Genomic DNA, 25,128 nt, shown 5'->3' with positions numbered 1-25,128 from the left:
GACAAGCCGGGCCGCTTGTCTTCTGCATCCAGCTGTTTGCTGCTCGGAGTGCTCAGCTGCTATACAGCTGAGCGCTCTGAGTGGAGGATGCAGAAGACAAGCGAGGCTGCTTGTCTTCTGCATCCAGCTGTTCTCTGCTTGGAGCGCTCAGCTGCTATACAGCTGAGCGCTCCGAGCAGGGTATGCAGAAGACAAGCAGGGCCACTTGTCTTCTGCATCCAATTGTTTTCTGCTCAGGGCGCCCAGCTGTTATACAGCCGAGCGCTCCGAGCGGGGTATGCAGAACACAGCTTGACCACTGTGTTCTTCATACCCTGCCTGTGTTCACTGACCTGGATACAGCTGAAACAATAGTATCAGCTGTATCCTGCTGTGAATTCCTGATAAGGCTGATCTTTCTCTTTCAGCATGCTGAAAGACAAGGATGAGTGACTGCTTAATGAAAACTGCACGATGTCAGTGCAGTTAGACACAACGATTATCGCTCAAAAGACGGCCTTTGAGCACATTTTGAGCGATAATCGTTGTGCCTAAATGGGCCTTAACACACAGTCATACTGCTCATGTCATTTATTGATTACATTAACTACACATCCACAGTGCAAGAAAAAAAAGTAAGTGAACATCTGCGTTAATGACTTCTCCAAGAGCTAATTGGCAAAAAGTGTTTCAATTAAAGGGGTTTTCCAAATAAATGGTGGCAGTGGGGAGATGCACTGTATGATGAAAAAAATGTCTGTGTCGGCAGAAGAATAAAAAAAGTTATGATTCAAAAGTGGGGAGGAGAAAACTGAAAAGAGGAAAAATTGCCATTTCTTCAAGAAAAAACAAGTAGCTACAATATATTTTTTATTAATAATTATTTCTCTGCTACATACTTAAAGGGGTTGTCCCGCGAAAGCAAGTGGGGTTATACACTTCTGTATGGCCATATAAATGCACTTTGTAATATACATCGTGCATTAATTATGAGCCATACAGAAGTTATTCACTTACCTGTTCCATTGCTAGCGTTCCCGTCGCCATGGTGCCATCTAATTTCAGCGTCTAATCGCCCAATTAGACGCGCTTGCGCAGTCCGGTCTTCTCCTTTGCTGAATGGGGCCGCTCGTGCCGGAGAGCTGGTCCTCGTAGCTCCGCCCCGTCACGTGTGCCGATTCCAGCCAATCAGGAGGCTGGAATCGGCAATGAACCGCACAGAGCCCACGGTGCACCATGGGAGAAGACCCGCGGTGCATCGTGGGTGAAGATCCCGGCAGCCATCTTAGTAAGGTAAGGAAGAAGTCGCCGCAGCGCGGGGATTCGGGTAAGTACTAAACGTTTTTTTTTTTTAACACATGCATTGGGTTTGTCTCGCACCGAACGGGGGGCCTATTGAAAAAAAAACCCCGTTTCGGCGCGGGACAACCCCTTTAATTAATTAAGTATTAAGGGGTGACATAGGAGTAATATTTTAGCTTTTACATTAATTTTGGGAATTAACATGGCAGATCTAAGTTAAGATCTCCCGGGTGCCGTGTGGAGCAAGTTTTACCTACTTAAATTAATAATTTTGGAATGCATACATTGTGTTAGGTCTGCTACCCGTGTCTGCTGCCCTCTTGCTGTTCCAGGTGGACCCAGGCATCACTCTGCTCATCTGTATTAATGTACTTGTTTCTTCTACTTTCTATCAGCACTGCACTAGTTAACCATGCTCAGTGCTCATAGCACAGCTGCAGCTTAAGTGGCAATCATCTTCCTATTTAAGGGAGATGGGAATCTCCCTCTTTGCCTCAGTATTGATGTGTGTTCGTCTCCAGATTTTCCTTGAGTTTGTTCCCATTTCTTTGGTAAGTCAGCCATGTTCTATGTGCCCTATGTTCAGTAGATCGTCCCCACTGCCAAGACTGTCAGGGATAGTTAGCCCTGAGGGTCCAGTACAGGGCCATTTTAATCAAGACGCCTACCCTGCTTTCAGGCAGGGGTCTCCCCATCTTCCTGGTTAGCTAAGGGTAAGATTCCCAATAAGCGTTTGCCTTGTAAGTGGGGTTAGCTACCAGCCACACCAGGTCTGTTCCAAAAGTCAGGCTGGTTGGTTAGCACAATGGGTCCACTTTCACTATCCGTAACACATTATAAGAAAAGCACTAGAGCAACAGAATTATTTCAAGAGTATCGCTCATTATCCAACAACTACTGAACCACTTAGAACTTACAATACCAAGAGTAAGAGTGGTCACACATGTTAGATGTGGATAGCCCAACTACCTTATGTATATAGGCATGACCTAACTCTCCCCCAACAGCAGATGTTTGGGGAGATAAAGATTGGGTAGTTGGGTTTCAACTGCTGATTCTTTTGTTCTTGGGAGATGAGCCAATAGCAGAGGCTTTCTTCTTTCTCCCTTCCATAGAAATCTATATGTCCATCTTCGACAACCAAGAAAAGTCTGCAGCCAATGAAGACAGCTGAATGGGCAAATCACTAGGATGAGCGCTGCAGCTTCTTTGTTTGAGCAGTCAGCACCCGGACCCCCACAGATTAAAACTTTTGACCCGTTGCTCTGGCATGCCAAAAGTTTTTAAAAAGTGCAGTTAGTCTTTAATATTCATATTTACAGTCTTTGCGCACTCCTGAATCATAAGGCATAAAGTATTCAAGGACATCTTCTCACCTCTGGAAGCTGTGGAATCTGCAGTAGCCGTTTGAAGTATTGCAGGTTACTCGAACGGTAAAATAAATCCTTCAACCTATGAGGAAAATAATACTAAGAATTAGACTTTTGACTACAACAAAGTTATTTACTCCTTTCAGATCATTGCTGGTACCACAAGCCATGAAGTCAACCTTTGCTGAAGGAAGGTAAAGGGGAATTCCAGTGAACATGTTCTTCTGATATGCCATAAATCATCTGATAAGATCATATTAGAGAAGTCGGGTCTCTAACCATCACCGATTTCCATAATATTAGGCTACTAGAGAAAGCTGGTGCCCCCTTTAGCACAGCTTATATTTCTGTTAATGCAACATTCTAAGCATAGGGACACTACCTTGAATAAACCTTTTCTCTATAGAACTCCTTCCTTCTGAAAATCTGTGACGGTGGCATGTTATAGAGCAGGAGAAGCTGAGCAGATTGATATATACTTTCATGGGGAAACAATTCAGTATAACTTGTATTTTAGGCATCTACTGTATATCACTACCTACTTTGGGTTTAAGAGTCCAGTGGGTGGAGTGACTGAATGATTGACAGCCTGTCCTGTATGAATGTGAGTAGAGAGTTGGCTGTCAATCAGTGATAGGACTGCCCACTGGACTCTTAATCCAAAGTAAGCAGGGATCTATATCACTACTTACTTTGGGTTTAAGAGTCCAGTGGGTGGAGTGACTAAATGATTGACAGCCTGTCCAGTATGAATGTGAGTAGAGAGTTGGCTGTCAATCAGTGATAGGACCGCCCACTGGAGTCTTAAGCCAAGATTAAGCAGAGATTTTAAATGAATACAATACAAGTTATGCCAAATCTTTTTCCGCAAAACTATATATCAATCTGCTCAGCTCCTCCTTCTCTATAACAACATGCCCGCAGATTTATCAACATTTTCAACAAAACAGGTTCATTCAATGAATATTTGTAAAGTAAACTGGTTGTTTCTCCAGCCAACTTCCTGGCTCCTATCACATTTTATCTTTCTACTCTTCCTGCCAATGTTCTTCTTCCTACTAGATTATTTAAAAGGCCATTAAGTCAGAAATATTGGGAACATTACTTATCCACCTTTCTGGCCAGCGACACTATGATTCCCAGGAGCCAGATACACTCAACTTAACAAATGACAGTTGAGATCCCAAGTGGAGTGCAAGTTGTAAAGAGCCGTAACAGGCCATATCAAAGCAGGGTCATTACAGGAAAATACATATGGAGAACATGTAAATTGAATTCCTAGTATTAACTCATAATATTTTTAGGTAATGTTTTAAAGTATCATAGTATAAATTTTAACCTTTGAAGGATCATACAATATATAAATACTTCATTCGGGAGAAGGAGAGGAGGAAGTGTAGTAGGCTCGAGACCAAAGACTACTTTATACCTGACGGATACCCATCCGCAAGGGGCGCAACTGGAGATAACTCATGGATATACACTGCTGATATAACCATTTTCAATATGGATGGGGTGAAATCCACAGTTACTGCTCAGAACAATCCAAAACAAAATCCACAAGTAACATGCAGCGAGTTACTCTAAAATTATCAGGCAACCTGTGAAGTCTCTGTAGTATTTGACTAATAGAGGGCAGGACACCCGCTTTATGACGTTTATTGCCCTAGGACATGAGGACAACCTCTTTAACAAGAGACATTGAAGCAGTACTTTCACATGCCTATACTTGCTTTTGATGTTCTTCTCAAGGAGAAGCATTACTAACCCTTGGACTCACGTTGATGATGGCGGCCTGTCAACCAGACACTGAGGACTGGCGACAACCCTAATACAGCTGCCTGTAGATGAGCATTCTGATTTTGCTTACATCTCTAGTCATGGTGGAAGGCCTTTTAAAAGGTTGTATACTGACTCATAGGGTAGCTACCTTCCACTAGGTGGCGCTATGAAAGAGTTATTCCATTACTGATTTGCATAGCTTTTTTCCATGGAGCATTGTTTTTCCCCCCACTTTGAAAGAAATCATAATTCTTTTATTTATCCATTAACTGTCTGAGGGCTTGTTTTTTGCGAGACCAGTTGTATTTTTCAATGGTAATATATAATATACCATATAATGGACTGAAAAACGTTAAAAAATTCTTAGTGTAGTGAAATGTAAAAAAAAAGAGCAATTCCGGTGGGGTTGGGGGTGGGGGGTGGGTGGAGAGTTGTTTCTATGATGGACACGCTGCAGTAAAAATTGACATGCTAACTTTATTCTATGGGTTAGTACAATTACTATGATACCAAATGGACATGGTGTTTTTTATTTTTTGCTGTACTACTTTAAAAAAATAAAATAACTTTGGAAATAATGAAATTATTTTCTGCCACCATCTTCTGACAGCCATAACTTTTTTCCGTTGACACAGTTGTGTGAGGGTGCGTTTTTTCGAGAGAGGGGGGGGGGGTTGTGGGATGTCCTGTAGTTTCTAATGGCACCATTTTGGAGTGCATACAACTTTATCGCTTTTCATTACATTTTTTTCTTGGAGAGGGGATGACAAAAAAAAGTGAAATTTTGACTTCATGTACTTTTTTCTTTCGGGATAAATAGTGCGTTACTTTGATATATCGTACTTTTATGGACGCAGTAGTACAAAATATGGTTTGTTTGTTTTTTTAAATAGTTTTTTATATTATAATTATAGTAAAAGAGGGGGGGGGCGGTTAAACTTTTATTATTAAAATAATTTATAAAACTAATTGAACTGATATTTTACTTTTTTTTGTCCCCAAATGAGGGACAAAAACTTTCAATACTTTGATCGCTCCTGCAGTATAATGTTATACAATAGTATTACATTCTATTGTTATCTGACAGGCAATCTACCATGTCACAACACTGGCATGGGTTGATCTGCAATGGCATCCCTGCGGGCTTTCAGAAGGCCTCCGGCTGACACAGCAACACTGCCGCAATCTCCTCGCAGGAGGGGGGGGGGGGGTTGTTCAGGACATTTAAAAGTTATCAGAGTTGATTATGGCATTGAAAGGGTTAACAGCTGCAATCAGTTGGGAGTCCTGATCGTGGCTGTTGCGGGTGAGTGTCAGCTGTAAGAAACAGCCAGCACTTGCATTGTTTGTAGCAGGATTGACCCCTGATCCCCCTCCAAACAAACCCCGTAGCTGTATGTCATGGAGCGTTAAGGGGTTAAGCCCTTGTGGAGCGCTCAACAAGGAGACTCACATACTCACTTTTGAAACTGTTCCATAAAACGATCCCGATGACCCTGTAATGTATCCGTAGGAAGGCCTAAAAGACAAAATACATTGCTACAATTGCAAAATAACTGATACGGTCTAATCAATTCCAATATACCATGTTATTTACTGGAAACAACACCACTTTCCATCTCCAGTCATTTGCTGAAGATCCATATTTATGACACATCAGTTCAAGCGGAGACACATTTCTAAGGCGTTATGTCATTAGAATGGAATCTAAGGGAGAGGTTCAGATGCCCCCATAGTGTTAAATTGTTGGCCAATTGCAACAAAATCGTCTAATGTGTTCGGCCACCTTATGTCTGTTGTTACTGTAGACTGTTGCTGGCATGATGGAGCCACAATCTCACAGATCATATAATGGGTTAAATCAAGAGATTGACTATTGTGGTCAGACATGATGGCAATTACGGGGTAGTGCACAGGAAACAAGCCGGACCGTTATCTTCTGCATACAGCTGTTGTCTTTTCGGAGCACTCAGCTGAGTACACCGAGCCGGGTATGCAGAAGACAGCAGGAGCGCTGACTTCTGCATACTTCTGCCATGTTCTCGGAGCGCTCAGCTGGTATACAGAACACAGCTGGAGAGCTGTCTTCTTCATACTCCTGCTGTTCACGGAGCGCTCAGCTGATATACAGCTAAGCGCTCTGAGCGGGGTATACAGAACACAGCTGCAGCACTGTCTTCTTCATACTCTGGCTGTTTTCTCCAAGTAACATACCAGCTGAAACAATAGTATCAGCAGTATCCCGCTGAGAACTCAGTGCGAAGGACTGATAAGGCTCATCGTTCTCTTTTAGCTTGCTGATAGAGAACGATAAACGACTCATTAACGAAAACTGCACAATGTCCATTTGTTTAGACCCAACGATTCCCGCTCAAAAGACGGCTTTGGGTGATTTTTGAGCCAGAATCGTTGGGTCTAAATGGGCCTTAAGACTTTCAGACTACCAAATTGACACATTTTGGAACTGATTTTTTTCTGGTATTCCTGCTGACCCACAAATGGTGCAAATGGACCGGGAGGTCAGACGGGTTCACTTCCCTCTCTTCTAGGGTCCAAAGATTAACATGAAAGGTCTGTTTAGTCTTATAGACATGACAGGAACTAGTGAATCAGCGGCTGATGCTCTGACAATAAACAGATTGCTTCAAGATTCTTTAGAACTAAACTCTTCCCAAATAAGGCCGGATTCACACAAACGTATTTGCGCAAGAAAAATCTGCACGTGCAAAACACAGAAAATAGACCCGCTGATTTCAATTGGTTCATTCACTGCAAGTATTTGGATTGCAGAATTCCGTAAAAAAAAGGGCAGCCTGCTTTGTTTTCTGCACATTTTCGCAGAGAATGAACACATCTTGAACTCATTTAACTAATTGGCCATTTCAATGTATCGGTGCGTGATTTTTTTGTTTCGCAATGGAATTGTACAGATAACGGGTCACACTGATCGGGGAAATACATGTGAAATTATTCATCTGTGTCAAACTTCTTAACATGACCACCACATGGCATTTTACAGGGGTGTGCAGACCTTTTAGATCCACTTTGCAAAATCCTTTTTTAAGGCCGAAGTCAAACGAGCGATTTTATTTTTTTTTCGCAAAAAAATTGCATCTATTAGGACCATTGGTTCCCTATGAAGTGTTCAGATGCCCGTCTTTTACAGGCGCAAAATACTCGCACCTGCAAAAGATAGGGCATCCGTGTGCCGGAAAGGTCCGTGCTGCGTGTAACATTGTGTGATGTTACAGAGAGTCCTCTCATCACTGAACACTTTGAGAGCACTGTCACAGTGTTCAGTGACAAGGGGACTCCCCGCTGGGACAAAAGAGTCCCCTGCCACAGCTGTCACATCTGAGGCAGAGGATCGCGATGTTCTCCCATTGCTTTCAATGGGGCTGGTGCTACTGCTGACCCATTGAAAGCAATGGTCTGCCAGCAACCCCCACAGTGATTTTCAGGGAAGGGCTTGAAATATAAGCCCTCCTCTGAAAATCATCCCTAGCTGGTGGAAAAAATAAAAAAATATATACATCACCTCTCCGCCACTGTCCAGCTCAGACGCGTCTTCTCCCTGGCTTCCCGGAACTGTTCCGAAGCACAATCTTGAATCACGGACAGCGCTCAGCCATTCATTGAATTCAACGAATGGCTGAGTGCTGCCTATGATTGGTCACAGCGCTCAAACACAGCCAATCAGACCCAATGATTTCAGGAGGAGGGTATTTTTAAATCACCAGCCAGGAGATTGTGCTTCAGAAGAGTTCCGGGGAGCCAGGGAGAAGACGCGTCAGAGCTGTACAGCGGCGGAGAGGTGATGTATATTTTTTTAGATTTTTTCCGGCAGCTAGGGATGATTTTCAAGGAAGGGCTTATATTTCAAGCCCTTCTCCGAAACCCCATGCAGAGGTTGCCTGTATCCCGTTGCTTTCGATGGGGCGGCAGTTGCGCCGGCCCCATTGAAAGCAATGGGAGAAAATCGCGGTCCTCTGCCACAGCTGTGGCAGGAGATTCTTTCATCCCAGCACTGTCACAGTGTTCCGTGTTGAGGGGACCTTCATGGAACAGCTGCACTTCTACAAGCACAGCTGCTTCAGAAGCGCAGTGCTTCGGTCATGCGCATTTTGCACATCCATACTCCACTTTTTTTTGCGCACATAGATGCGCAAAAAAACAAACAGTCGTCTGACTGAGCCCTTAACCTGGTCAAATAAAAGGACAAAGTTCATGGAACAAAAGTTTTTGTATAAAGAGGGGATAATTGTACCCAGATATGGTATGGAGGATGTCCACTCAAAGGAGAGGAAGCTTGTAATCTGGTTATAATGTTATGGCTGTTTAGAATATTCACAAAACTTTGAAAAAACAAAAAGATTATAATATTTACAAAACTTTACTAAAAACTGATTAAACATAATGTTATGGCTGATTCATGTGTAGCGTCCGGATAGCTACTTTGCAGTGGCCCTTTTGGGCTTGGATCACTTGCATTTTGTATATGTCTATATACTTTAATTACAGATTATATGTATGTGTATGTGTGTGTGTGTGTGTGTGTGTGTATATATATATATATATATATATATATATATATTGATTGATTGATTGATTGATTGATTAAAATCATTTATTCACCATTTTCCTTGACAACTTTCTACAAGTGCAGTTTAATATTACGTGCTGCTGGTGGCGCTGTTAATTTTGTAATCTACCGTATGTGGGATATTTACACTTATGACGCACTTTCACATTATAAATTTTAGAGTATGTATACGCGATATATTGGCAGCTGTTTTTACGGTCAGCCGATATATGCTACCATCTGATGCATTGGATTCCAATGCATCAGATCACAAAGACATTTTCCTGCGGCGTAAAAGCGCCCAGCCAGCCAATACAGGGTCGGACGCTTTTACGCCGGGCAGCAAAGATAGTCCTGGAACTATCTTTCTGCCCAAAATACATTAGCCACTGCATGGGCTCCTATGGGAGCCAATGACAGCGGCCAGAGAAGGGAGGTGGGTGTTTAGCAGCGTGACTGCTCTTTGCAATGGGAGGGGGTGGGGCAGAGCTAAGCTCCACCCCCTCCTACTGCACGCTGTGGAGAAGGTGTAGGGAGGGGGCAGGAGCTTAGCTCCGCCCTGCCCCCTCCCATTGCAAACAGCCGGAGGGGAGGACAGTGGAGGTGAGCCGGCGAGGTGGAGGGAATGGGGAGACAGCTTAGCCAATGGTATTGCGGCCTCGACGTATATGCGCCGGGCCTGGGCCGTCTGAATGGGTGCACAAACATTAGATTTCTGCGCCCGTTCACGCGTTTTTATGGCGCCGGCGGGCGTACGTAAAAACGCCTACGGCTGTGTGACAGAGTCCTTAAACAGATAAACTGAATTCATCAGTCAACCACAATGACCAATCGATCTTCATTGTAGGCGAATGAAACACAATAGAACACATTGACAAAGAGCAGTTTCTCCACCAACTGTCCGCCCACAAGTGCCATACCCCCAGTAATGGGGCGGAGTACATGGATCTCTCCTGTCAGCATTCTGGAGTACAACATTTTTTAATTTATTTGTATTATTAACCATCTGTCTGTTTTTGGTAATGTGAAGAATACTCACAAGAGTGAAGTTTGAAGAGTAGTTTCACAGTGTAGTCATACAAGTGGCTGCAGTCTAGTATGACTTGGATTAGAGGCGACAGACGGCACTGGCCAGCAGCGGTGACAGACACAGAACGGGACATGTCCAACGATTTAAAAACTGTGGAAAAACCAAAGAAAAATGAAGTTAGAGAACAGCACGTCATACGGTAGTACATAAGTGTATACTACATCAATGGTGACAAAAGGTGCTCAACACCAGCAATAAACCAGTCACCTGACAGCTAAAATAAAGACTCCACTCACCCATTAAATGGCCCCCGATCCAGCGCAGCAGAACCGATGCCTGCTGTTCCAGTCCCAGAAGCTCCTTCAGTGTTACATGCCGTTCACTATTTACATGACTGCTACAGGGGCTTCCAGGACTAGAGCAGCGGGGACCAGGGCAGTTGTGCTGGACTGGGGGGGCATTCAACAGGAGAATAGTGATTATTTTTTTAGCCCATTCTCTGTCCATGATTTGTTTCTGCCTGGGTAACCCCAGTAGGTGTGTGTTAGTTTTTCAGTACGGTAATTGATTCCTGGGTTATGTTTAGGAAAAGGTAAAGTTGAAAACAGTAAGAGGAGCAGGTGATAGTTGGTGGCACCGCAGGCGCACCGTTTCATCGCTGTATCATGGGGAAGAACATTTATTACGTTCCTCCACAGAAAACACAAAGGAACAGCTGGAACAAAAATGTACTCTTTAATCAAATATACCAGATCCTCTAGGAGGGAATTAGGGACTCTTCTATACAAAACCAAAGCATGCTGGTCCTTGAGCCATGTAAACTCAGGTTGCTTGTGGATCTATGAGAGTCACGGTGAGGCCATTCCCATTGACTTTGTGGAATGCACCTGACTCTACTGATAGCACAAAAACATTGCTGGCCTTAAGGCCTCGGTCATACGAGCGTGTGCAAAATGAACGCTTCTAAAAGAACCAATGGGTTCCCATAGAAGCGTTCATATGCGCGGAATTAGGGGCACAAAACGCTGCGCACCTAAGAAAGATAGAACATGCACTATCTCCAGTGCGCGACGGCAGACGTTTCCATTGACTCCTATGGGAGCAGGAGTTAATGGAAACTCCTGCGCACAGAATAAATACCCCGCTGCTTAAAGCAGAGCATATGCTTACACCATGGCCAGAAGCACCTTTTAAATGTCCCTCTGTAAGCAGCGGGGTATTCCCCCTGCCGGGCGATTCCCCAGCAGAGGGGGGCAGTAGGGGACTCCACCCACCTCTCTCCGCAAGGGATTTCCCCATTGTGGGGGGAGAGTGAGAGGGACGGGGTTACAGGTCTTCCCCCCGAGAGCGTGGGAGAAGGTGGCGGGGTTAGACAGATCACCCTGTTTTCTATAGGGATTCTATGTGAGAACCCCTATAGCCCTGCCCATTCACTCTCCGCTATGGGGATATCCCTTGGGATTTCTCCATAGCAGGGAGATTTAGCCGAGTTATGGAGGATCTCCCCAGAGCAGTGAGAGTGAGCAGACCTATAGGGGATAACCCAATAGCAAGGGACAGAGAGCAGAGCAATGGAGATTAACCCTTCGCCCCATTCCGTCTCTCTGTGCTATGGGGAAACCCTCCCATAGCTCTGCTCACTCTCTGTTTGGGGAAATCCTGAAGCCCAGCAGGGCTTCTTCTCTCTCCTCCTGGAGCAGCTGCGCTTCTCTAAGCGCAGCAGCTCCAGTGAACGGCAATGTTTCATGCGGTACGCATATGAAACATTGCCCATTCACGCGTTTTTAGCACAGACGAGCGGTGCATTTTTTTGTGCGCATAAAACACGCTCATCTGACCAAGGCCTAAGTTAGATGGCAATCTATGCAAAAGTTTCTTTGCAACCCCATAAGAAAAAAAACTATATATATATATATATATATATATATATATATATATATATATATATATATATTGCAGAAAGCAGCACTATAGCATATCAGCACCAGCAGAGCTCTAGCTCACTGAATAAATACGGTACCAAGACCCAGCTCATATACATAAATACTGCACCAGAACCAAGTCCATTGCATAAATATAGCACCAGGACCAAAGTCAGCATGAACCAACCTATGTATTGTACATAAATCCAATACCAGAACCAAACTCATAACATACAGTGCATACAGCAGCAGAACCTATTGAAATTGTATTGTATGGGCGCCAATAGGCTAACAGCATCATCCCAGAACTATAGAGGCAGGTGGAGGAAAATGTATGAAGCTCAATAAGATGCTGCTGGAAGGAGGAAGAGGATTATCTAACTGGGAGAACCTAAAGGGGGGGTATTTGCCCCCAGCCTACATCTGCCTGGTGCCAACCATGCAATCTGGTGATTGTACAAGTTGCACATAGCTATGGTTCCCTATGCATGGAAGCCAATGGATTTAGAGAGAGGCTAGTGATTTATGAATAGAGCTCATGCAACTGCCAATAGGCACCAAAGTCAGTCAATCCATGCTCACTGTGCACTTAGGAGTCCAACGGGTGGTCTTACCCAGTGATTGTCAGTCTTTCCCGTATGTATGCTCATGCATGGAAGGCTGACATTAGGTTACATCATCTACTGCTATGGAGTCTGATGGAGCCTGTACAATAGTGCACAATACTACAAGGCACAATAAGCATAACAATTCCTGATTATCTGGAGAAGGTAGATCAAAAAGGCCTATTTTTAAGCAATGATGATACCCCAGGTATTTATGGACCACTTGGTACTGGATCCAAGGAATAACTGTATATTCTTTATTACTTACTGCTGCCTACACATTGCACAATTGTTGTTAATGAAACCCTAATGACTGATTAGGAAATCATATAACGAATCAAATTAGCCTAACGCTGTTTAATCAGCACACGTCAATCAATTATAACACATGCTAAAACAAGCTTGCGTGGGAGGAAGCTTCCATTTAGTATGGAGGATTATGATTCATTTTTTATTACGACATGCTGCTTTAAAAGTGAAGAAAATGAACAAACGTGCAAACTCAAAAAATGATAAAATATAGCCATTATTCTCCATATTTGCAAACTAGTAACTCGGCGAGATCTGTCTCAAAGCATAATATCATAGCCCGTCACAACTGTCTGGACTGGAGATGATGGCCAATGTTGACCACAGACTCTAAGCGGTTACAAAGAGGGGCATGGCTCCCTCTGTCACCCCATCAGCCCCCGTGCTTTTGTGCCACATTGGGTGCAGTATTCTCCATGTGAATCTTAGGCTGGATTCAGACGAACGTATATCGGCTGGGTTTTCATGCCCAGCCGATATACGTCGTCTCTCTCTGCAGGGGGGGTGCCTGGAAGAGCCAGGAGCAGTGCTCTGAGCTCCTGCCCCCTCTCTGCCTTCTCTCCGCCCCTCTGCACTATTTGCAATGGGGAGAGGCGGGATGGGGGCGGGGCTAATTCTCAGAACTTAGTCCAGCCCCCGCTCAACTCTCCTTTCATTGCAAATAGTACAGAGGGGCGGAGAGGGGGGAGAGAGGGGACGGGAGCTCAGTTCCTGCTCCTGGCTCTTCCATCCTCCCCCCCCCTCCTGCAGATGAGGACACCGTATATCGGCTCGGCGTGAAAACCCAGCCGATATACGGTCGTCTGAATCCAGCCTTATACTCATTGTGGATATACAGACTTTATATTGTAGTATCTGGTGCTATCACTGGACACTTTATGTGTGAGTTAAGGCCTATTTAGACACAATGATTATCGCTCAACATTTGCTCAAAGACGTCTTTTGAGCGATTACACTGTGCAACACAATTTTTGTAACCGAATGGCAGATAAGCAGCTCATAGTAACTTTAGTGCGCTGAATTCAAACATGATATTCGTTTTTTTCTGCCACGTAAGGTTTTCCAATTATGGGGAATAATGTAATCCAATTGGCGTTAAATTGTATTTTTTGGAAATCTGCCTATACAATTAATCCAGTCGACTCGCCGTTAACCTTGCTTAATTAAGAGAATAACAGAAGTGATTGCGCAACAATTTCACAATCACTGTTACATGCCGCGCGCTGACTATAAGGGTAGGTTTATGTAACATATAGGGTATGCTTCCACGTGGCAGAAACACTGCAGATCATCCACCAGTAAGTTGTAATTAATGAACTGTGGTTTTACAAGTCCTTGGTTAGACTAAACAAAAGAATCAAAATCATAAAACAAAAATACATGTTTGGTATCGCTGCATCCGTAAAAGTCAGATCTATCAAAGTAATTCATTATTTACCCCACACAGGGAAGTCATCAAAAAAAAAAATTAAGAAAGCCATAAATGCGGTCATTTTGTCTCCAAGAAAAAAAGCAATAAAAAGTGATCAAAAAGTCATATGTATTCCAAAATGGTACTAACGCAAACTACAGGACGTCCCGCAAGAAATGAGCCCTCGCACAACTATGTGGACGGAAAAAAAAAAAAGTTATTGCGTGCAGAAGATGGCGGCAGAAAATTTTTTTTTTAATTAAATGTCTTTGAAAAAAAAAAAAGACTACATAAGTTTGGTATCGTAGCAATCATACTGACCCACAGAATAAAGTTATCGGGTCATTTTTTTGTTGCAGTTTGTGCGCCATAGAAACAAGGACGCGCTGAAAGATGGCAGAATTTTTATTTTTTCTATATTTAATCCACTTAGAACTTTTTAAAAGTTTTTCAGTACATTAAATGATACATTAAATAGCGCCATTGAAACATACAACTCGTCCCACAAAAAACAACAAGCCCTCATACAGCGACGTCGATGGATAAATAAAGTTACGATTTTTTAAAACAAAAACGAAAAATGCTTGGTCACTAAGGGGTTAAATGACTACAAAATGCGCCGCGCCGCTATTATTCAGCTTTGCCAGAGGAATCAGCAGGTTTTAATTTTACAGAAACAGATCGATTACTTTCTGCGACGAAAATGTAGAAAAACAGTGTTATTGTTGCGTGTAAATGCGCGCCCATCGCGCATTTTTCGTTTACCTATTCATTCGTCGTTGTCTTTTCAGTCCGCTTAAAATGCATTGTTCGGCAGTTTGCATTCCGTTTGGTTTAAACGCTATTTGTTCAGCCGTTCAGCGATTTGATGGGAGTGTTTAATTGTTTGGCGGGTCGTGCATTCAGCCGGCTAAAAGCAGAGCGATTGGCTGTCAGAAAGACAAAGCTGCGATTTTAACACGCCCACCTACAGCCCAACCATTGGCCGTGCCGTTATGACGTACCCTGCAAGCAGCAACCAAGACCATTGAAAAGTTAATTCGACGTTTTAAACGCACGTACGAAGGTCTCGGATTCACAGATTATTTTTACTACAAAAACTGCATGTATTTTTGACAAGGATGACCAAGAGATTATTTACATTCCAATGACACAAAATTCGCTTGTACCACCTAGTTTTTTCATATGCCATATATTCTGGCGTATAAAACGACCTTTTAACCCCGAAAAATCTGCTCTGCAGTCGGGGGTCATCTTATACGCCGGGTATGCAGTTGTCCGAAGAAAAAAAAAGGAATACTCACCTCCGGCGGCGCTGCTGCAGACTCTCGCTCCCCCGTGCAAGGCGGTAGAGCATTGCTTTCTGCAAGCGGGGCTTGAAATCCCTGCCTCCAGAAAGCTAATGCTTTGATTGGCTAACTCAGGCGGCGTCAGCCAATGAAAGCTGGCGCTGCGTTAGTCAATCACAGCCATTCAATGATGTCATTCACTGAATGGCTGTGATTGGTTCATTGAGCGCCGGCTCTGATTGGCTGAGCCACGACACTTGTGCTCCAACCACAGTAATCCCTTGCTGGAGGCGGGGTATCCAAGCCCTGTTACCAGGAAGAGAAAATGCTCTCTCGGCACTGAGGACTGCACAGAAGACTGCCGGAGCACTGCAGCCCGACGTAAGGGACCCAAAAGCCGCCAGCTAGGTGAGTATTTTTTTCCCCCATGTAGTGTAGCTAGGGCTTATTTTCGGGAAAGGGTTTATATTTCAAGCCACCCCCATTCATAAAAAAAAAATCAGTGTAGGGCTTATTATTGGGGTAGGGCTTATTTTCAGGGAAACATGGGAGTTGAGATATTATACTATAATCCCGGGCTTCCAGGTGATCAGTTGGCCAGAAAATCTGTTCTGATTACATGAATTTTTTTGTACTTACCGTTCCTATATTTTATTCCCTTAGCCCAGTGCCATCAATGTGGCAGCATGTCTTGATCGACTAAATTTACGTAAAAGGGGCACACTCATGAAGGGCACTGAAATTTAACGTGTCTGTTGGTGTGAAGGATTTAGCCTTTTGACATGCCTATTAACCCCTTAATGACATGGCCTATTTTGGCGTTGAGGACCAAGCGATTTTTGGTATTTTTCCATCTCCATTTTTCCAAAGCCATAACTTTTTTATTTTTCTGTGGGCGCGGCCTTTTGCGTGGCGAACTGTAGTTTTTATCGGTGCCACTTTTGGGTACATAGACTATATCGTAAAACTTTTATTATTTTTTTTATGATAACAGGGAGAGAAAACGCATCAATTCTGCCATAGATTTTATTTTACAGCGTTAATCATGCAGCATAAATGACACACAAAATTTTTTCTGTGGGTCGGTACGGTTACAACGATACCAAAATTCTTATTTTTTTTTAGGTTTTTACACTTTTGTGAGATAAAAACACTTTTTTTTGGAAATCTTTTTTTCTCTATAGCTGCATTCAAAGTCCTGTAACTTTTTTATTTTTCTTTGTACGGAGCTCTATAAGGGCTTATTTTTTTTTTACGCTTTTTGCCGTACAAAATAAAAAGCATGTTCAACTTTTTGTACACGTCGTTACGGACGCGTCAATACCAAATATGTGGTGTTTTAATTTTTTTTTTACCTTTTTTTATGCTAATATTAGAAAAAGCACAAAAAAGGTTTTTTTAAAAAAAAATTTTAAATGTTTCTTTTTTTTACATTTTTCTTTTCTTTTTTTTTACACTATTTGAGTCCCTCTGAGGGACTTACAACACTGTACCTATGATCGCTGTGATAAGGCATGGCAGAGCTACTGCTCTGCCATGCCTTATCGCTTATACAGTGATCATAGGCATTGGCACTACAGGACGCCAGTGTCTGGCGTCCTGCTGCCATGGCGACAGGCCGGGCTCTCGCGATAACATCACGAGAGCCGGCCGGAGACACAGAGGGATCTACTTAGATTGTGGCAGGGAAGGGGTTAACAGCGGGGGGCCCATCTCCGATGCCCCCCCCGCTGTTGCAGCAGGACGCCGGCTGTGACTGACAGCCGACTCCCGCTTCGGGATAGCGCAAGGTCAGTCATAATCTCGCGCTATCCCGATGACGTAAGGGTACGTCATTTTGCGTGAAGTACCAGCCTGTCCTGACGTACCCTTACATCATTGGGCGGGAAGGGGTTAAGGCAAATAACAAGGGGTTATCTAAAGCAGTTAGCGTCTTTAAATGAAATAAACCAGGCAGAAAAAACTAATAATAAGTAAAGTACAACATTGCAGAGCGTTGCCTTTTGTCACGTAGAGGAATGTAACATTTTTTTGCAGAAGCGCTGACAAACTGCAGTCAGTGCGAACGTTACACTGTTATGCAATGACAGAATGGTGTTACTTCCCATGACACATTAAGATTCTGTAGAGGTCAACAGAAAGGAAGTTGGTGTTTAACTAGCCATTAAATCACTTCTCAACTCTGAGAAAACTATGTGAAATGAATTCACTGCTACATGCTGGAGTCCAAATGGAATCTCCCATAATACATAAGAACTGAAGTCAATGGCTAATATGGATGTATAGTCACGTCCAAAAGTTTTGAGACTGATAGAAATTTTGTTTTTCAAAGTTAGGTGTTTCTACATTATACTGAAGTACAATTATAAGTATTTCATAAGTTTTTAAACTTTTATTAACAAGTACATCAAGTTTATTCAAAGACTCAATATTTACAGTGTTAACCCAGTTTTGTCAAGACTTCTGCAATTCATCCTGGCATGCTAGATATCAGCGTCTTAGCCAAATCCTGATTGAAGGCAACTAAAGATGAGCGAGTATACTCACTAAGGCACATTACTCGAGCGAGTAGTGCCTTAGCCAAGTATCTCCCCGCTCGTCTCTAAAGATTCGGGGGCCGGCGGGGGGCGAGGAACGGCGGGGGGCAGGGAGCAGGGAGATCTCTCTCTCCCCCCCTCTCCCCCCCTGCTCCCCGCCGCAACTCACCTGTCACCCGCGCCGGCCCCCGAATCTTTAGAGACGAGCGGGGAGATACTCGGCTAAGGCACTACTTGCTCGAGTAATGTGCCTTAGTGAGTATACTCGCTCATCTCTAAAGGCTACCCATCCTTGCCTAATCGGTGCTTGTAGTTTATGACAAGTTCTGTTTTTGGTTTGTCCCCCCACATTTTGAGGATAAACCACAGGTTCTTTATGGGATTGAGATCTCAAGAGTTTGGCCATGGACCCAAAATTTCAGTGTTTTGTTCACCGAGTCACTTAGTTATCCCTTTTGCTTTGTGACACGGTGCTCCATCATTCTGAAAAAATCATTGTCCATCACCAACTGCTCCTGCATGGTTGGGAGAAGTTGCTCTTAGAAGGATGTTTAGATGCCATTCTTTATTCATGGCAGTGTTCTGAGTGAGCCCCCTTCCCTTGGATGAAGAGCAAACCCACACATGAATCGTCTCAGGATGCTTTACTGTTGGCCAGACACAGGACTCACGGTAGCGCTCATCTTTTCTTCTCTGGAGAATCCTTTTTCCAGAGGTTTTAAACAGTCTGAAGGGGGCTTCATCAAAGAAAATTACTCCAATCCTCTGCAGTCCAATCCCTGTACTTCCTGCAGAATATCAGTCTGTCCATGATGTTTTTCTTGGAGAGAAATGGCTTCTTTGCTGCCTTTCTTGACACCAGGCCAGTGAACGCAATATTGTACTGTAGCATACATATGCAGAAAAGCCTCTGACATCGGAGAGATGTCCTGCATTCTGTAACATATATGCAGAGCAGCCTGTGATATCGGAGTGCTGTCCTACATTCTGTAGCATACATATGCAGAACAGCCTGTGATATCGGAGTGCTGTCCTGCATAGTGTTAGAAATGTGTCAGCCCGCGTTCGGAGCTATGCGGGAAATCTTAATGTCAGACGAAAGCCAACACTGGATTGGAAAGGGTTAAGGATGACCCAGAATTCACCAGATGTGAAAACAACTTATAGATATTTGTTGATAAATTTTATAAGCAATTAAAAGAGCATAAGCACAAAAAGTGTAAACACGGAATTGATTTTTTGAGGGAGGTGTCTGGGGATTGTACGGTTACTGATTTTTCTTCTGGAACTGAGATGTCTGACTAAGTGTCTTGTGATTAACCTTTAAAACATTTTATGGATTTTATGAGGGACAGAGTTGGACCAACTGCTTCAAAAAGGCGGAGATATTTAATCTATTATTGCCCCTGCCTCACCGTCTACACCCTCCCCCTCCTCTTCTTCGCCCTCCTCCAATTTTTTACAGTCAGGGGGAACGACACCATATCTCTCATGAGAAAGAAGCCGCCACTTGGAGAACAAATAAGCAACGCTGATGGGTCTCAGGCCATAAATTATCCCAACCAGAGGCGTAACTTGAAGCTCCTGGGCCCCAATGTAAAACCTGGAACGGGGCCCCCAACTATAATGCTTTATTCATAGTACTGGGCTTCCTATATGGAGAAGAGAGGCCTTATGGGCCCCCCAAGGCTCCTGGGCCCGGGTGCAACCGCATCCCCTGCATCTTCTATAGTTACGCCCCTGATCCCAACGACTACCTTCAGTAACTGAATTACTTTGTAAAGGATTGTCATTTGTTCCAACAAACAGATATATGCTTTTTCACAGATTAAAGATCTCAATGTATTCGGGATGCGTCTAAAGTGGTACAAGTGCTTCGAGAAAAATGATGGACGGGAATGTAAGCGATTGGATATTGAAATTAATGACTTGGGTAGGTTCAGAGATCTTGTGGGCCTTCTGGATGAGGCTGGACACAAAAGAAATGTGTTGATGTCCCAGAGATTGATATATTCCTTCAGAACTTGGAGACGATGGGACAATGTGTCTGAAACCTTGGATACAATCTGACCAAGGCTGAAAACATTGCCTTAACTACATTACAGAAAGATACATCTATTATCATAAAACCCTCAGACAAAGGTGGTAATGTAGTCGTCCTAAATCATAAACACTATGTACCCATGTGTCAGGACTTGTTGAAGGACAAAGATTGCCAGGAGGTTCTCGAAAAAAAAATCCCACTGGAAGGCTAATGCTAGATCTGGAAAATATTCCTATGACTGCATTAGAGTCACATTTGATTAATAAGAAAGAATTCAATTTTTAGATACCCAGTCGCCCGTATATGCCCACTTTCTATGCATTACCCAAAGTGCATAAGGGTCTCCACAAGCTGAAGGGGAGACCAATAGTATCAGGAGTGAATTCTATCACTCAGAACATCAGCATTTATGTTGATAGGGTTTTCCATGACTTTGTTTAAGCCTTGCCTTCTTACCTACATGATACCCTTCATTTACTCCTCAAGCTTGATGGTGTCTCAGTGGATGACAACATATTATTGGCATCCATTGATGTAAAGGCATCATACAGCCTATCCTACATGGTCAAGGGGTTAGTTAGGGCAGTTAAATATTTCTTGCAAACTATGGGCACGTAATATGCCCAGCCCAATGAGTTCATTGTTGAATTGTGGCAGTTTACCCTTTGCAATGATGTGTTCTTATTTGGTACCACCCTCTTCCACCAGCTATGGGGCACTGTGATGGGGAGCCTCTGTGCCCCCACATATGCCAAACTGTTCCTGTGCTGATGGGAGGACATTTTGGTTTTTGGGGATAATGCATAGAGGACACAACACATCGTTTACAGGGGATGCTCCATGCAATGTCTTAATAAGAATAATACAGGAATGCGTTTCACTAGTGAGATCTATCCTGACAAATTGCCGTTTTTAGACCTACGTATTGAAAAAAGATGGGGTTTAATCACTAAAACTTTTCACAAACCCACTTCTTCTAACATACTTTTTAGGTGGAATAGCCATCACCCGTGATCTTTGAGAAAAGAGATAACAAAGGAGCAACATTTATATATTCAGTGTGATTGCTCCCCTATTAACCCCTTTCTGTTTTCCATTTTCGATTTTTCCTCAACACTTGAAAAAAAAAAACATAACCTTTATTTATTCATCAACGTCGCTGTCTGAGGGCTTGTATTTTGCAGGACAAGTTGTATGTTTCACTAGTAATATTTAATGTACCATATAATGTATTGAAAAACTTTAAAAAAATTTTAAGTGGAGTAAAATGGAAAAAAGAGCTCAATTCCGCCATCCTTGAGGAGGTCTTGTTTCAATTGTGTACACAATGCAGCAAAAATCGCATAAAAACTTTACTCTATGGCCAAATGCACATGGGCGGAAATTCCGCAGCGGGATTTCCCGCAGAATTTCCGTCCGTGCCCGCTCAGGACCCTCGAACTCAGATCAGGGCATCTAAATACCTCTGTCAGAATGGACAGTAGCATTTAAAGGGTTAACAGCCACGATCAGTGTGTCAGCTGTAAGAAATAGCCCTTCAATCTCAGCATTGTTTCCAACAATACGATCAACCATCTATTGATCAGGCATTTCTAGTTTATCCGATAGATGAACTGTATTTGAGATATTAGGAATCTGCGTAAAGAGTACATTTCCAAAACAATATCATTACTAAATGTATTCCGAGCAGTGGAAGTAAAAAAAAACAAGGATAATCTTCTATCACAAATGAGCAAGTGAAATCAACGTGATTGCAGCATGTAAGGGGTTAACTGCCAGGACCGGAGTTCTCTTCGATCACATCTGTTGCGTTGTGACCACGGCTGTCAGTTACAACCGGATGCAGCTACAGATGCCGACCTAACTCCTGGCATTTCGCACTGTTTTACCCTGCTGCTGACGCTTCTCTAGTTCCTCGAAAGTCTATGTTCATCCAGCTCCAACAATGACATGTTGACTCATCATGTGACCATTGTGACCATCGTCAAGGTCATCGCTATAAGCAGTGATTGGCTGCAGGGGAAGCATGGGACTGGTAAGGTGAGTATTAAGGCCCATTTACACGCAAAGACAAGCTTTCAAACAATTGAAAGATTAAAAGTTTTAGCAATCATTTTGCATAAAGTGTTAATGGACACTAATGTCCATTAACACTTTATCAGCTTCATTTGCATGTAAAAGGTCCTCCTGGAGCTGTTTGTAGAGCCCAGAATGTGGGCTGGGCTCTGCACACAGCTGCATTGTTCTCACAGGGGCTGTCGGCAGAATACAATGTAATCTTTCGGAACCCACTAAGAACATAGTGTGAAGTCTGTGTTATCTCTCTGGGGCTAAACGATGGATTTTAAGCTCACCTGAAAATCATCATCCAGCCAAAAAGTGCACGATGGCTGTGTTTACAAGAGACAATTATCGCTGACTTGCGGTCGTTTGACTGAATTTTGAGCACTTATTGCTGGGCCTTTAGTCCTGCTATTTTAAAGCATTGTAAGCATTTTTTAACCCAAAGTTTCAAGCGTCTGGACAACTCCTTTGAGCTTTTAATAGACTGGCAGAATAATTCATTAGAATTAATTGATTCACTAGGAACTCTTGATAATGCTACGTTATGATACACTAGATACCTCATATCTCATTAATACTACATACATATTAGCTTAGTGATACATTAGTTAGTTCCACTTTGAAAGTGACCTTCTTAAATTGGCCAAGTGCTATTACTGGACAGTAAATAGAGGACGGTAAATACTTTGCACTATACCTGCTCTGTACATGCAGGCATTGTGCTCGCAGGACTAGCTTACTGTAAATAGAAGAGTTCTCCATGCTCCATGGAAAGCAAAAGTGATTCTTCACTGAAAGGAACATGCAAATAGATGCTTACTTCATTTACATATCGAATAAACATATCTCCTGTGTCAACAAGATATGGGTCACTTGTTCTCCTATTCAGGATATATATGACTACAGGATATGAAACACTAGAAAAGCGGAAGAGAGAACGTAACGAGCCTCTAAGGGAAATGATGCAGAAGTATAAGGAACATGCAATGCTCGGACATCTGTGTAAATGTACTCTTATATACTTTTAGGGAATGGGATGTTTGATTGTATGTAAGGAGATATCATACTACTGCAGCAAAGGAGCTGTGATGGGGCTGAGAAACTGAGGGGACCTACTGAGGGGCAGGAATGATAATCCATTTGTGGGTTCTCATGGAGGTATACAGGGTGGGTCTCAGGTTGCCACCTTTGTCACAAAAACAAAATTGGCCAGAGAAAAGGGGGTGTGGTTAGGGGCGTGGCTTATTGCAACATAAGTGATGACCTCAGTTAGTCTAATTGCCAGAACTATTAATTGTGCCAACAGTAGTGGCCCCAATGGTAATAGTGCCACCAGTAGTAATAATGCCCCTAGTTGTGACCCAAATAGTAATAGTGCCTCTAGTTGTGACCCAGGTGCACTAATGCCGCTAGTAAAGGCTACAATACTAATTTTCCCCCACCTCAATTGCCTGAAGTGATAGTAATAGTGCCTCCAGTAGTGGCCTCAATAAAGTAATAGTACCCCACACCTAATAGTGGCCCCAATAGTAAAAGTGTCCCCAGTTGTGACCACCAATACCATAAGTGCCTCCAGTTGCGGCCTTAATAATAACAGCACCCCTAGTAGGCCTGTGGCCTGTCTTAATAGGATGCTGGTAAAAACACCATATACTGCAATACTGAAGTATTGCTGCATGTGGTACAAGTGATTAAACAGTCACACGTTCAAGTGCCCTATAGGGGCTATAAAAAAAATAAAAATTAAATATTGTAAAAAGTAAAGAATTTTAGAAGTTTAAGACAAATCCTCTTTTCCTGTGTTTATAATAAAGAAATCTAGGCAAAAAAAAACATATTTGGTATTGCTGTGTCCATAAAAGTCCAATCTATGAAAGTGACACATTACTTATCCTGAACGTTGAATGTCATCAGAAAAAAAAAAAACAATAACAGGAAAAAGTTAATAAAAAGCGATCTAAAAGTCATATGTACTCCAAAATGATACTGACAGAAACTACACTGCATCCTGCCAGAAAACAGTTCTCCCACAACTATGTTGGCGCAAAATGTTATGGCGGTCAGAGGATGATGGCAAAAAAAAAATTTCAAAGGTATTTTTTTTTAAGTAGTACAGCAAAAAACGCTACATAAATTCGGTATCATGTTAATCCTACTGACCCACGGAATAAAGTTATCATTATGTCATTTTTGCCACCGTTTCTGCAGTAAAAACAAACCTTCGCAAAGATGGTAGAATGGTGTTTTTTTACCTTTTCACTCCAAATTCTGAAAAGCATTTCAGTACATTATAAGGCACATTGAAAAATACAACTTGTAGCGCAAAAGATAAGTCCTTAGACAACTACTTTGATGAAAAAAAATATAAAATGTTTGAAAGTGGGAAAAAAAAACAAGGACAAGAAAAGGGCTATGTCTTTTAGGGGTTAATCAATCAGCGACTATTTGTAGGTGAACCACAACGGAAGCAACTAGTGGATAAATTCTCGCTTGTCACTTGGTTGGTGGCCGCGTCTACACCGAACTGCTGCCGCTTACATTCTATCGAGCAACTATTCGAATGACAGTGTAAATCCATCCTAACTATCAAGCGGGAGGGCCTATTCTTCCTGTCCATTGTGTATCGGCATACCGAGAAAGGCCTATTTCTTTCACGTAACTCCTACACTCATGCATACAAATCTTTTATTCTTTTTTCAGTTTTCTTGTTATTATGTTGCTTGCACAAAGAGCATTAATTGATCACTGCACATCAAACAATACAATGCTAAGCCCATAAGGCATTAGCACTAAGAAATCAATAGCCACCCTGCAGCACCTAATCTTGCCTGCAGCAGCTATGCAGCGAGAACAGACCCGTGAACTATATCTACACGATATATATTTTGTATTGCTTTTTCTT

The 25,128-nt window shown here is 42.8% G+C and overlaps 1 protein-coding gene across 2 annotated transcripts in view; it reads right to left on the bottom strand.

The window, feature by feature from the left end:
- Window positions 1-25,128, bottom strand: part of HIP1 (huntingtin interacting protein 1) — a 131,868-nt gene that overhangs the window by 48,438 nt on the left and 58,302 nt on the right. For both annotated transcript variants that reach the window (XM_066599609.1, XM_066599610.1), the window contains exons 8-10: window positions 10,055-10,195; window positions 5,895-5,952; window positions 2,658-2,733 (exon numbers count right to left, since the gene is read on the bottom strand). In XM_066599609.1, coding sequence (XP_066455706.1) covers window positions 2,658-2,733; window positions 5,895-5,952; window positions 10,055-10,195 — 275 coding nt within the window. The remainder of the gene's footprint in view (window positions 1-2,657; window positions 2,734-5,894; window positions 5,953-10,054; window positions 10,196-25,128) is intronic.

This window comes from Eleutherodactylus coqui, chromosome 4 (genome assembly GCF_035609145.1).
Source record: "Eleutherodactylus coqui strain aEleCoq1 chromosome 4, aEleCoq1.hap1, whole genome shotgun sequence".
NCBI lineage: Eukaryota > Metazoa > Chordata > Amphibia > Anura > Eleutherodactylidae > Eleutherodactylus > Eleutherodactylus coqui.
Note: the sequence above shows the minus strand (reverse complement) of the source record. Positions and strands in the feature narration are given on the sequence as shown.